This window comes from Pinus tabuliformis, chromosome 3_1, assembly GCF_031772625.1.
Source record: "Pinus tabuliformis cultivar Carrire ecotype Pingquan chromosome 3_1, CPIR1, whole genome shotgun sequence".
NCBI lineage: Eukaryota > Viridiplantae > Streptophyta > Pinopsida > Pinales > Pinaceae > Pinus > Pinus tabuliformis.
Window position 1 is genome coordinate 873,870,455 of NC_142301.1, and position 12,946 is coordinate 873,883,400.

Sequence of the window (12,946 nt, forward strand, 5' to 3'; positions counted from 1 at the left end):
TATGCAAAGTTTCTTGAAACACTATGTAGCTTGTTTTAGTAATAGAGGGAATCACAACAATTCTTAACTTCGACATTTGGTATGTTCTTGTGCCCTACGTATACTATTTCTTTTAGTGTTCTTCATATCTAGGGAAACAAGGTCTTTCTAACCTATTATTTGAGAATCACTACTTCCGCTATTTTTTTCGAAGGTGGCAAAAGTTGCCATCATTGGCTACCATTTACAAATGCAGAATGAATCATCATCATTATTCAAGAAAAAACACAACCACCTGAAATGACTTTGCTAGTGGTCCATAAGAGAAGAAATTTTTGCTCCTCCCACATGCCTTTGGATAATGAGTTGTTAATCTATTTTCTTACATCCAAAGAAGATGAGATCTTAGCCAATTAGACGCAGCTTTAGTTTTTAATCTAGAACTAAAGGACAATTTCAACTGACATAGAAAGTGCAAGAAAATTACTATCCATTGTGGCCATCATTGAGGCTACCTCTAGGGGGGTCATGTCCTTTCTAGTAGGATATAGCCTTAGTCCCATACATGAGACTATATATTGTTACTGAGTTGTATCGTAATTTTATAGTTTTAAATCTCTATTTATGGATTTTTTATAATAATAATAAAAAATTAATCTATCTCCCTCCAATCATCCGGTGGATATTTGAGGTGCCTTCTAGCCATCCTCAAAATCTGTCAACCCATCCCTAAAACTTGATGCAACATTGGAGAATAAGGTTATTAAAAATATTTTCCCATTTCCAAATCATAAAAATAAAGAGAATAAAGAGAAAAATAAAGCTATGCCAATATTATTGTTGATGGCCACTCCATGAATTGCACATATGAGCATTAATAAGGAGAAAAGAAATCAGGTATCCAACAATAGTTAAATACGTTTATTTAACTGCCTAAGTGCAGTTAAGTTGGTAACAAAGTGAAGTAAAGCCAGATGCCCATAAAACCTATGGGCCTCAAAGCTTCGAGAGCTTATCTAGGGATTTACGAAGCTTCAAGACTCATTTGTTTTGAGTCCATATAGTACACAATTTAGAAAATAAATTGAAGCATTATTAACAAGATTCATAGAAAATTGTGTCAAACTAATTTACTGGTGAAAGTATAAGCAGTATCTGTCCAATGTATGACAAAATCTTTAATGAGAAGATTCCTGAACTAAATAAACATGATTGTTGTGAACACATAAATTTTATCAACCCGGTTACATCCTCTTCTCCTTGACATCCATGTCATTTCAAACTGGAAAATACTTTGGGTGCAGCCTACAGTTTACAATATACCTTGTTATTGAAATGAATATCACAGATCTAGAATGCAAATAATCAAACAATTAAACGCTAGTATGAACTTCTAGATATCATTACAAAGAAGAAAACTTACACAGTTATCGACACATGCCCAGTAGTCAAAGTATTGCCCTGTACAATGCTTGTGCCCAGTCTCATCAGATGCTACTCTCTTCACGCATGCCTGCCAAAACAAGAATTCCAAACTTCAAGAAAACAAAATATGTGCATGGTCCTGACTGCTAATACCATCTGTGCACACTGCAATCTGATACAGCTGACCCCTATATGCCTGGTATTTAATGACTAGTTCTACATCAGACTTATAAGGAATTGCATCTTTATGTCTGACTGTCGTGATACTCATAATAACGAGTTTCAACTTCAACATTTGAATAGTTGTTCAGAAGTATAATATAAGCAATTGCATCTTTATGTCTGACTGTCATGATATTCATAATAACGAGCTTCAAGTTCAACATTCTAATTTCTTTTCCTATTGAAATACACTATACAAGATAACAGGGAAAAACCAATCACCTCTTATAACTCCCTCCCAGGCGTTGAAATTGCATCATTCTTGATTGAGGCATACTTCGATCTTGACACTCTTTACTTTTGAAATAGACGATTAAATTTCAATAGAACAATTTCTGTTGATGGCGTGGGGACTTTACATGGCACCATATCAAAGAAGGGGAGAGTGGTTGAGTCAATTTTGCTTTGCCTAATAAAAACTCGTTAATTCAGTAAACATATTCCGGGAGGATATGGACGTTGCAATTTATCCAACTTCACAATGGATAGCAGACTAAATATTTCCAATCTACCAATAGGAAGAAATGAAATGCAATTCTGGGAATTAGATGGGAAGAACAATATGGTATCAGCAAAGACATGACTGAAAATTTCTGTCCACGGTTCACCAAATCAAGTGACAGCAAGTGCTCAATGTTTAAATTTAGCTTATCATGAGAACCAACTTCACATGGCTGAATTATTATCAAATCATATCCAGTGAACCAACATGCATACAGCTAAGCTAATTGATTTCACCCACTAGGAGTAGACCAATCAGTTTGTTTTGGGTTCAAATATCATTGTGGGGGGAGCCACTTCGTCCAGGCTCAACCGAGCCTCGCACAATCCTGATGACATCATCCCACAGGTGGGCAACTGGTTCTTTTATCCAACACTGGGGCTGGCCCCAGCCTAGGCTCAGCCTAGGTGGAAACCGGAGGGAAAAAATACTAAGCTAATTGATTTCCTAAATGATGGTTGCTTAGAATCGGAAAGGCCTGTCAAACAAATCAACACTAATCAGGAATTTATTTCAGGTTGCTATGTGTATTGGCTGATACATTAACAACGTTATATATAGAACATTGATATACAAGAATTATGTTATACCGGAGGCCTTCAAGGCACTTATGCACGAGTGAGTACAACTACCTTATAGGCTTATTGTGGTCAATATACTGCAATAAGGTCAGAATATTTTTTTCATCTTTGATAAACAAAAGCCCCTTTGATCTACTTTGGGCATATACCTTATCAAATGCCAACTGTAGAAAATACTGAATAGAAACTATAAACCCATCAAAAACATAGTTACATTGGATCTTCCAAATGGAATACTACAACTTGAGTGGGATTAATGGTTAAGAAGATGGGTTTCCTACTAGGAAACCATATGTTCAATTCCACAGGGTAATAGAGTATGTACACCTCCGTAAACTTTCACAGTCAAATTATTGTGCAGAGGGGTCTCATACACCAATTTGGTGTCTGGCTCGAGCTGTGACCTTAAAAATTAGATTATTGATATTTTTATAATACCAAAAAGAGGATATAGTACCAAACGCCACAATAATGACCAAGGGCAAGCAACAATAATCCCACAGCAGTGATGGGTAACAATGAATGGCTCCTTGTAATATTGAAAAAATATTGATATGTGCTACTTTCCAACACTATCTAACATCAGAAACTCCCAAATGATGTGCTGCCTCTACTGTACCACGGTTGAGACATTTCTCATCTTGAACCAGTCTCAGCCAATCCAGATTCTAGACTACAAGGGCAGTCTCTGGTAAATAACCAGTGGCAGTCACATATCAATGGGATCTGGCCTGCGTGGTCAAAGTGAGGGATTATTATCCTCCACACACACGATTGATTCTTGCTTGTGACATGCTTGCCCCTCATGGGCCAATTTGCCACCATGAGTTGTTTCATGTGCATGGGGCCAGGTAGCCTGACTGTAACACAATTGTAGATTCATGTCACTGGAGAGCTCAGCCACAAAGTCAATGTTTGACTTCGCAGCTAGTCCCTCTGATAACCCGAATTGTGATTGATTCTTGCTTGTGTCATGCTTGCCCCTCATGGGCCAATTTGCCACCATGAGGTGTTGTTTCATGTGCATGGGGCCAGGTAGCCTGACTGTAACACAATTGTAGATTCACGTCACTGGAGAGCTCAGCTACAAAGTTAATGTTTGACTTCGCAGCTAGTCCCTCTGATAACCCAAATCTACAATTGGGTTAACGATGGCCAACCAGGTATAACCCCTAGGTGACTTTGATGAATTAGAATCCCACCCGCCATGACAAGTTAGCCAATAATAGATTCCACAACTATGCATGTGAAATTTCTGCCATTGTCCCGAAGTGTTCAAACCAGTCAAATGAACACCCAAGTTTGCGGGATATTCTATATGACCAAACACCACCCATTTTCCTAACCTAGTAAAATTCGTTATCTGAACAGCCCCACGTCTTATTCAAAACGAGGGTGTCCTCATGTGCACAAGCATGGTTTTTTTGTTCTTTGTATTCAATGGCGACTTTACATATTGCCCTACCTAACCATTCCAAATAGGGCAATGAAAGGCTCCATTCATCTTGTGCAAATTCACCCCTACAACAGGTGTTTACAATTCCTTAATGATGAATCTCTATCTCAAGTAATCTACTTCTAGAACCAACAAAATCTCTCCCTCTGTCACCTAGATTTAAAAAAACCCTTCTTACATAGTCTTTGAGCCTAAATTGTGGGAAATCGAAAATGCATTATCCCTGCAATTTCAAGAGACCAAACGAGGATGAAAGGGAGATCCCATCCCCTCCTACTCTCTAAAATCCTTAAGAAATCTAACTCACCACTTGCTTCTAGCCTTCCCAAATGCACTCAAGCACAATAAAGCCTTATCTTTAAGCAATGGTAACGTCCAATAATGTCACACAAGGAAAATTGCCCTGAAATCCCACCAACGTGGTTGCATTGAAGAATCCTATGAGCAACAAGGGTCCTCCATAGAGCATTACCTTTGAAACACCTAACCACACATTAAACTATCAATATTTTTCTTTGAGTGAAAATATCAATAAGCCCCAAGGCCACTATCCTACTTTACCATGGTGCAAAAGTGCCACAAAATCAGATTTCAACAGTTGGATTGTGATCTATGCAAGCACTAGTTCCACATTGTCGAAGGAGAAAGTTTGTCACCAAAAGGGACACCTGAATATCTCATCATTTCCCTAGGCTTTATCCTCTTCCAGTTTTCGGAAATTAATGGAAGGGACACATCAATTCGAATTCGCCAAAACTCATAATTGTGTCATTGAAAACAACACCAAAGGTTGTACCAAAAGCGTTCAAATAGCACATAGTCTCATTCACTAAAGCAACCTCAGAGCATACAAATAACATAGAGTTATAAGAAAAAGAAAATTTACTAAGAACATTGTTGTCTCAGAGGATCTAAATTCTTAGAATCCTCCTATTGTCTCCCCATTGTTTCCCTCGTGTTTCACCGGCCTTGGAAAAGTTGGACTTGAAGAGATAGCCCAAAATGCAAAGGTGGGAACAATACCCACTCTGACCTCAATATTGGCTACTCTCGTTTTAGGAATAGTACATTTCCAAGCCAAGAATGGTAACCCTAAAATTCATTTGATCTTCCAAAGAATACTCTCTTACTCTCAATTTGCAATTAATCACAAAGGTTTCTATAGTGGAAATGAAAATATGAACACCAAAGGTAAAACCCTTGGACAAATCAAGCTATAATGCATTGGTACCATGATTGTTGGGGCTATGGAGTCAAGTATTCTTCATTGGGGTTCTTTAGCACATCCAATGAATCTTAAAGATCACTCTCTTGGCATACAATTGTAGACAACAATGAACAGGTTTGAAAGTTCAAACCAAATCCTTCAACATCCAAAAACATCAAAACTGTCAAGTAAACAACGAACAGATTCATTGCAAAAGGTTGCTTAGTTCCTACTACCCATCTACATGCATGGGTAAAATCCTAGGAGAAAAATTCTCCTATAATGCAACTTGTTAGCTAGCAACCCCCACCTGATCCACAAATAGCCAGTCTCAGATGCTTGTCACCCATTCTTTGGCCAATATATTCATTTGTCTAGCCTATGCATCCAATGAAGGTGGGGCCACCTATTGTGAGGTACTTTGACCATTCTTGCTTGCAATTGCTTTCATTTAATTTTTTTGGCATTCTAGTATGGATCACCATGATGCTTGGCATGTATACTCGTTTCCTCATTTCACCTTGGTGGTTATCATTTTCTCCTAGTGTTATAGCTCAAAATGACACTCTCCTGAGTCTACAACAGAAGCAACATACGGGGAAGGTTGAGATGCAGCAAAAGCTTCATGGAAACCCTAAAAAATCCAATGTTGGCCCCTAAACCTTGTCAAAAAGAGTTCCAATGCCCCAGATGACCTAGCAAGGAGAGTTGAATGCCCTAATGCCTATAGCACAAAGCATTGAAGTGGCCAAGGTTGCTAAAGTGCATGGAGAACGGTTGAAAAGGTCGAAAATGATTATAAATTCAAGATAAGGATGAAAGGAACAAATCAAACTCAATCAAAAAGATGTCCAAATTCATTTAATCACTTCATTAACTCATCTATAAAAGCAAAGATCTCCATGGAGCAAAAGGGATAGAAGTGAACATAGGTACATACTGTCGAATTGAGAACCCAGTTGCGCCTTGAGATAAACTAAGGTTAGCAATGGGCCTTGTTGTCGCACAAAGTGTCTAGGCACCACGACAACGCTCAGAGTAAGGGTTGCAAATCTAATCCTTACTCACTCCGTTTAGACTCCCTCCTAGATAAGTCAAGGGGGGTAGTCCCTAAGGTGAATGGATGAGGGTAGCTTATGGAACACGGGCTCTAGGAGATTTTAAGAATGAACAACTTGATGAAATAGAACAAGTCTCGGTCAATTGAGATAGATATACACAATCACAAGATAAAAATGACTACAGACCAGTGCCTTTAATTTGAAATAACCAAAGACTAAATAAATGACAAGTCATCCAAAGCAAATTATAATGTGGCAAAGCGAAGATCATGAACGATTAAACGCTAACGCCCAAAACTTTATTATGCAAGAGATTCCAGATTTAAAATGATTTTCATTAATGACCTAGATCTACAATTAATTAACTTTCTCCTATAGTCAATATAATTTTTAAAACATTAGTCGCACCTTGACAATAGAGAAATCACAAAAATACATTTAATCATCAAATAGCACCAAGGAACTTTAAATTAGTATTTTAATTATTCCTTAGGAAATTAGTTGAATGAAGAAATCAAGATCTTTTAATGTGACGTAATTAAAATGAATTAAAGGGTTAAAAATTAAAATTTTAATGGGCCATAGGCCACCTTAAAATATTAAATGTGAAAGCACCAATCCCTTTTTAGTTTATTTTATCCTCAATCACAAAATCACAAACCACAAAAAAAAAATAGAAATTTTTATGATTTTTAATTTTGTAAAAAATAAAAAATCAAAATCAAATGTCACAAAGATTTAAAAAAGAAAAAGGGCTTTTCTTATTTTTTAGAAATTTTCAATTTTTAAATTTTTTTATGCTTTTAAATGTTTAGATTTTTTAATGTTTTAGATGAAAATGAAAACAAATAAAAATCAAAAACCATTTAAAAAAAAAAATTTGATAAATTGTTTAACATAAATCAAATCAGAAAATAAAATGAAGGGAAATCAAAAATAATAAACAAAAATCGAAATTTTGAAATGGAATAGGTCTAACTCAAAGCAAAGAATAAAATCAAACTTTAAACTTTCTTAACTCATAAATGAAAAAAAATGGAACGATGCTAACCCTAACCCACTAAAACATAAGAAGTAAATAGAAAGAAACAAATCGAAATGTTTGCTTGTTGCTTATGCAGGTTTTGATGACGGAATGGAAGTGTAGCGAGGAGGCCGTGAATTGCAACCAACGAGAAGGACGCAGGGGCAATGGAGCAGCGGGAGATTGATGGTTGCGATGGAGCTGCAGAGGGAGCGGAAGGGAGTTGTGCAAGAGTGAATGGAGCAGCGTGGAGAGGCTCAGAGGCGTTTGCAGGCAGAACTGCGGGAAAGGATGGCTGTGGGCTGGATGGAGGATTAAGGAGTGAGAAGAATGGATACGGGCTGTGAAGAGTTGAGAGCTGTGGGACGGAACTGTTGTGAGGGCAAGGAGATACCACAGGCAGCAGTAGAGGAATTCGTAGGCAGAGCAGCGAGGCGATGGACGAATTTAGAGGGTAAAAGGAGTTGGGCAGAGGGATGCGTTTGCAGAGTTTGAAGGCAGCGATGGGATGATTGAAAAAAACGCAGATGGGAGAGATGGCAGCAAGGTTGGGGTTTGCAGATTCGTAGAGAATGCAGATAGCAGCAATAGTCTGTGGGCCTTGTAAAAAAAAATCAAAATTTTGCAGTGAAACGAAAACCCAACCAGCAGATCAAAAAACTCGGAAAAATGGTAGCCAGAAAACCCCAGAAATTCTTATTAAAATGTTAAATCCTTCTGCTTCAGATTTATTTGAAACCCTTATAAAATTTTCCAGATTTAAAACCTTTTAAAAACCTTGGACTGCAAAATCTTTTGAATAATATCCCCTGCAAAATTATGCAAATAAAACCCCAAAGATCCAGATCTTACCCTCCAGGGCCTAGATTTGGACTCTACACGGGTTTCTTCCTCAAATCTCTAGCTGCACGACAACAATAAAACACCTAAACAATATATAAAATGATAAAAACTAAAACCCAGAAAAACCCAAGTCAGAAAACCAAAAATAATTTTACAGATCTATGCACAGGAATGGTAAATCTATCAGATTTGAGGAGTGTGAGTTCAACTCCGCTCTCAGATCTGATAGTCTAAGGCTTTCAACAGCCAGATTCATCAATTTCGCAGATAAAAATCAAGACTTTCCTGCAAAACTCAATTCAACCATCAAAATAGAGTGAGAAAATGATAATAAAATTCAGATAAATAGAGATACTTGCTATTACATTCAAAATTTAAATTATGACTTAAAACTCCAACGACTGAGCAAGATACCTATACTCAAATCACTCTTCAGAAGCTATTATCAATTTCTAAAAAAAATTACACATGAAAAATGACACATGTTACAGTATTTCTATGAAGAGTAACACCAACGAAGATTAACCCCAAAGTCTTTCTTTATTATTCAGAAAATAGATTACACGAGATCTTTTCGCTTAGCACACGACTATAAGGTCGAATGAACTAACTGACGAATGACTTCCTATTTAAAGATAAATCCTCCAACGGCTAGTTCGAGTGATCCTCATCAAAGCAATCTCGATCGTTGATGAGGATTAAAATTTCTTTTAATCTCATCCATCGAAATATTAAATTATTGAGGAAATTCGAATTTTTCAATTAAATGCATTTTAATTAACTCAAAAATAAATAAAATAAATAAAAAAATTGAGTTAATTTCCTCAAAAATTTGACTTTGACTTAACCTCCAGGGACCAAAGGCTTAAAATTTAGCAAGCTAAGACCTAGAATTAATTAAATTTCTGGCTTATGATTTTAATTAATTTTTGCCAGAAAATTTAATTAATTAACCTATGAGAGAATAAATTATTTTTTCAACCCTCAAGACACTTTACATCATGATTTTCATATTTTTTACATCTCAAGGGGGAAAACCCATTTCTGTGACACAAATATAATCTAGCAGACCAAGCAATTTGTAATAAAATAACCTAACCAAATAGTTAGGATTATTCCCAAATCACTTTTACATAAACTCGATCTAGAACACTAGGACTCGCCTAAGATCCCAATGACAAAATCCATTCCAGCTTTGGGGTAAGACTTTAGGAAAACTCTGTCGATCATTCAAGAATGGATCGGTGAGACAAAAAACCACCCAGAATGTAGATCGTCATCAAAAAAGTAGGTTTACCTAGCTCATTACATACACGACACGGATCTGCTGAAATTATTTACATCACATACATGCAGAATGCGTTTACATTATAACATCTTGTTCAAGCTGATGATGATAGTTGGACGGCACAGACACATCGATCAGGCGCTATCCCTTTTGTGAAAAAAGGGGGTGTACTGCTATGGGTTGTTGACACATAATGGTCAACAAGCCTGATTGTCAACTTTCGTTTGAGAAGGAGCTAAGGGCAAAGGGAAAAAAGGAACTACAGTTATGTAAGTGCTTTAACATAATAAGAAAATACTACATGGAGCAATATTCACTCTGACCTCAATATTGACTACTCTCTTTTTAGGAATAGTACATTTCCAAGCCAAGAATGGTAACCCTAAAATTCATTTCATCTTCCAATGAGTACTCTCTTACTCTCAATTTGCAATTAACACAAAGAAAACACGAGAATAGAGAAAGACAATAAATAACTCGAAAGAGTTCTTTGTATTCAGTTTTTTAATAATAGAGCAAACACTTTCTTATATAGATTACATTAACACGTCAATCCACTTTATGAATGTGGGATTGATCAATAAGACATAAAGCAAAAATATAACATAAAGTTAAATGCCTAAGTCTAATTAATTATTGACCATTATTACATATTGAATTGAGGCTTTTGTGATCCATAACAAGTTTATAAGAAAATTTTTTGGCGATAATCACATCAAAATTCATTTGTCTACGCGTTTCGAACCAACGAGTGTGGTTCATCGTCAAAACAAGATGAGATTATCGCATCGACAACCACACGGACAATGAACCACACTTTTTGGTTCGAAATGCGTCGACAAATGAATTTTGATGTGATTATCGCCGAAAACCTTTCATATAAACATTATTACATAATTTAATACCCTCCCTTAATGGTCAATTTACTAACTACACCAAGCTTATCCCGGAACTTTACATATTTTTCAAGACCAAAAGGCTTGGTAAGAATGTCTACAAAAATCTGTATATCCACCATGGGAAATTTTAGGGGCTAATGTTCGCCCAGTGGGCTAATTTTCCATGATTTTTCCACAAAAAAGATTCGACAATTTCCAATTTTATAAAAGGCGATTTGCCCAAATTTTAGAATATAAAATTATTTTACCTTAAAAATCGCCAACATTATATAGAGACTATACATAAAATCATTATAAATTTGAATAAACTTGGATTCTTTGCTTATGTTATACAGAATGCCAAAGTCAAGTGTCCCTTTCACATATCTCAGAACTCATTTTGCTGTGGTCCAGTGTTCTTTTGGCGCTGTCATGAACCTGGAAATGTAGCTCACAGCAAAACATAAGTCAGGTCTAGTGGCTGTAAGATATATCAAGCTCCCCACTAGTTGCCTGTATATGGACTCATTAACTTCCTTAGAGTCTGTCTAGGCTGAAAGTTTCAACCCTTTCTCCATTGGTGTAGATGAGATTTTGCAATCTGTCATTCTGAATCTATCCAACAAACCTCTGGCATATTTTGATTGTGATATGAAGATGTTGCTACCTATTTGCTAGACTTATACACCTAAATAGTAGTGCAGGAGACCTAGATCAGTCATGTCAAAAGCTTTTCCTATATTATTTTTTATCTGTTCTTTAGCCTTTTATTCACTACCTGTGACAATGATATCATCTACATATATAACCAGAAGGATGATATCATTACCAACTCTTTTGACATACATGTTGGAATCTGAAGGACTCCACTAGAACCCTTGTTCATCCAAATATCTGTCAATCTTAATGTACCATGCTCGAGGCACCTGCTTCAAGCCATATAGAGCCTTCTTCAGTCGACAAACCAAATGCTCCTTTCCTGAACCCTGAAACCCCTGTGGTTGTTGCATGTAGACTTCTTCCTGCACATCTCCATTTAGGAAGGCACATTTCACGTCCATTTGATGGCCTTTCCAGCCAAACTGTGTTGCCATGGCTAGAACCAGACGAATGGTGCTCATCTTTGTTGTGGGAGCAAAGGTTTCCTCATAGTCAATGCCTTCTCGCTGAGAGAATCCTTTTGCAACAAATCGTGCTTTGTGTTTGTCATGTGTACCATTTGCTTTGTATTTGACCTTGTAGACCCATTTGCAGCCTATGGGTTTCTTCCGTGGTGGAAGAGATGTGAGATCCCAAGTCTGATTTTTCATCAAACTCTCATGTTCATATGCCATGGCTTTCTCCCATTCAAGTCTTCATTTTGCCTCCTCAAAGTGTTGTGGCCAATGTTGCAGGAAACGCCCCCCCCCGGATCTAACCCCCGAAGCGCAGTCCGTACGGATGCGTCCAGGAAGCGCCTCCCGAAACACGCTATTGAAATTCCGAAACGCGTTTCGGACTGATAATGGCGCTTCTTGGAAATTCCGGAAGCGTCCCTCTGAAACGCATTTCGTACGGTGCTTCGGTCGTATGAAGCGTGGCGCTTCAGAGGCCGAATTGTACGATTCCGTACACGCTTCGAAAAAGTGCGCCGCGCGGCCTAAAAATATCGGTTTTTTTTAATTTTATTTTTATTTTTTGGTGAGTTTGCTTGTTGGAGGTGGGTCCACCTTGGGTTAGGGTGAGGAATGAAAGCAAAAAAAATATAAATATAGCATATGCTCCCTCATGGTAATGTTAAATTCTTAAAGTAAAAGTGACATTCTCAATATATAATTTCATATCCTATTCAAAATTCAGCAGACTTAACAGTTTTCAGGAATTCAGGATCAATGGGATTGTGGCATTTCATTAGATTATATCAAGTATGAAGGTATGCGATTAGCATTTAATCAAGAGCACCAAGCCCTATATGTACCCTAGTGTCTGTGGTGTTAATTGTTGAACTCCTTTATCACACCCTTAGTAAAAAATTACCTTTCAATCAAGTCAAAATCATTGATCAAGCATGTTAAGCTTTTTCTACCATATTTTAAGTCTTGGATTAGGTAGTTTGATCAAAATTGGGCAATGTTGACTAATATCCCTAAACAATCAAGGTAGAGGCAAAGGCTAGACAAGAGGAGAAGAATCTAGATTCTAGATGGTTGATGCATCTAAATGGTTGATGCATGAATAATTAATCATTAATGTACAATGGATGCTATATCTATCTTGATTTATGCAAAAATATGCATGTTTTCATGTCTTCTACAACTAATTTTGGTATTTGGGATGTTTGTTTTGAGTATAAATGCAAAAATATATATATATATAGCATATATAGCAGACACTTTGCTTCCTAGATTTTTGGAAAATGACGCTTCTGCGTCCCCGCTTCCAAAAAACGTCCCCGTTTCGTCCCCGCTTTGTGCAACATTGGTTGTGGCTCATAGATTTCC

General features: G+C 37.0%; 1 protein-coding gene across 2 annotated transcripts in view; it reads right to left on the reverse strand.

Moving 5' to 3' along the window:
• Nucleotides 1–877: 877 nt before the first annotated feature.
• LOC149190362 (cytochrome b-c1 complex subunit 6-1, mitochondrial-like) overlaps nt 878–12,946 on the reverse strand; it is a 41,001-nt gene continuing 28,932 nt past the window's right edge. For both annotated transcript variants that reach the window (XM_089412128.1, XM_089412130.1), the window contains exons 4-5: nt 1,403–1,492; nt 878–1,284 (exon numbers count right to left, since the gene is read on the reverse strand). In XM_089412128.1, the coding sequence (XP_089268254.1) occupies nt 1,252–1,284; nt 1,403–1,492 (123 nt within the window). In that variant the 3' untranslated portion in view covers nt 878–1,251. The remainder of the gene's footprint in view (nt 1,285–1,402; nt 1,493–12,946) is intronic.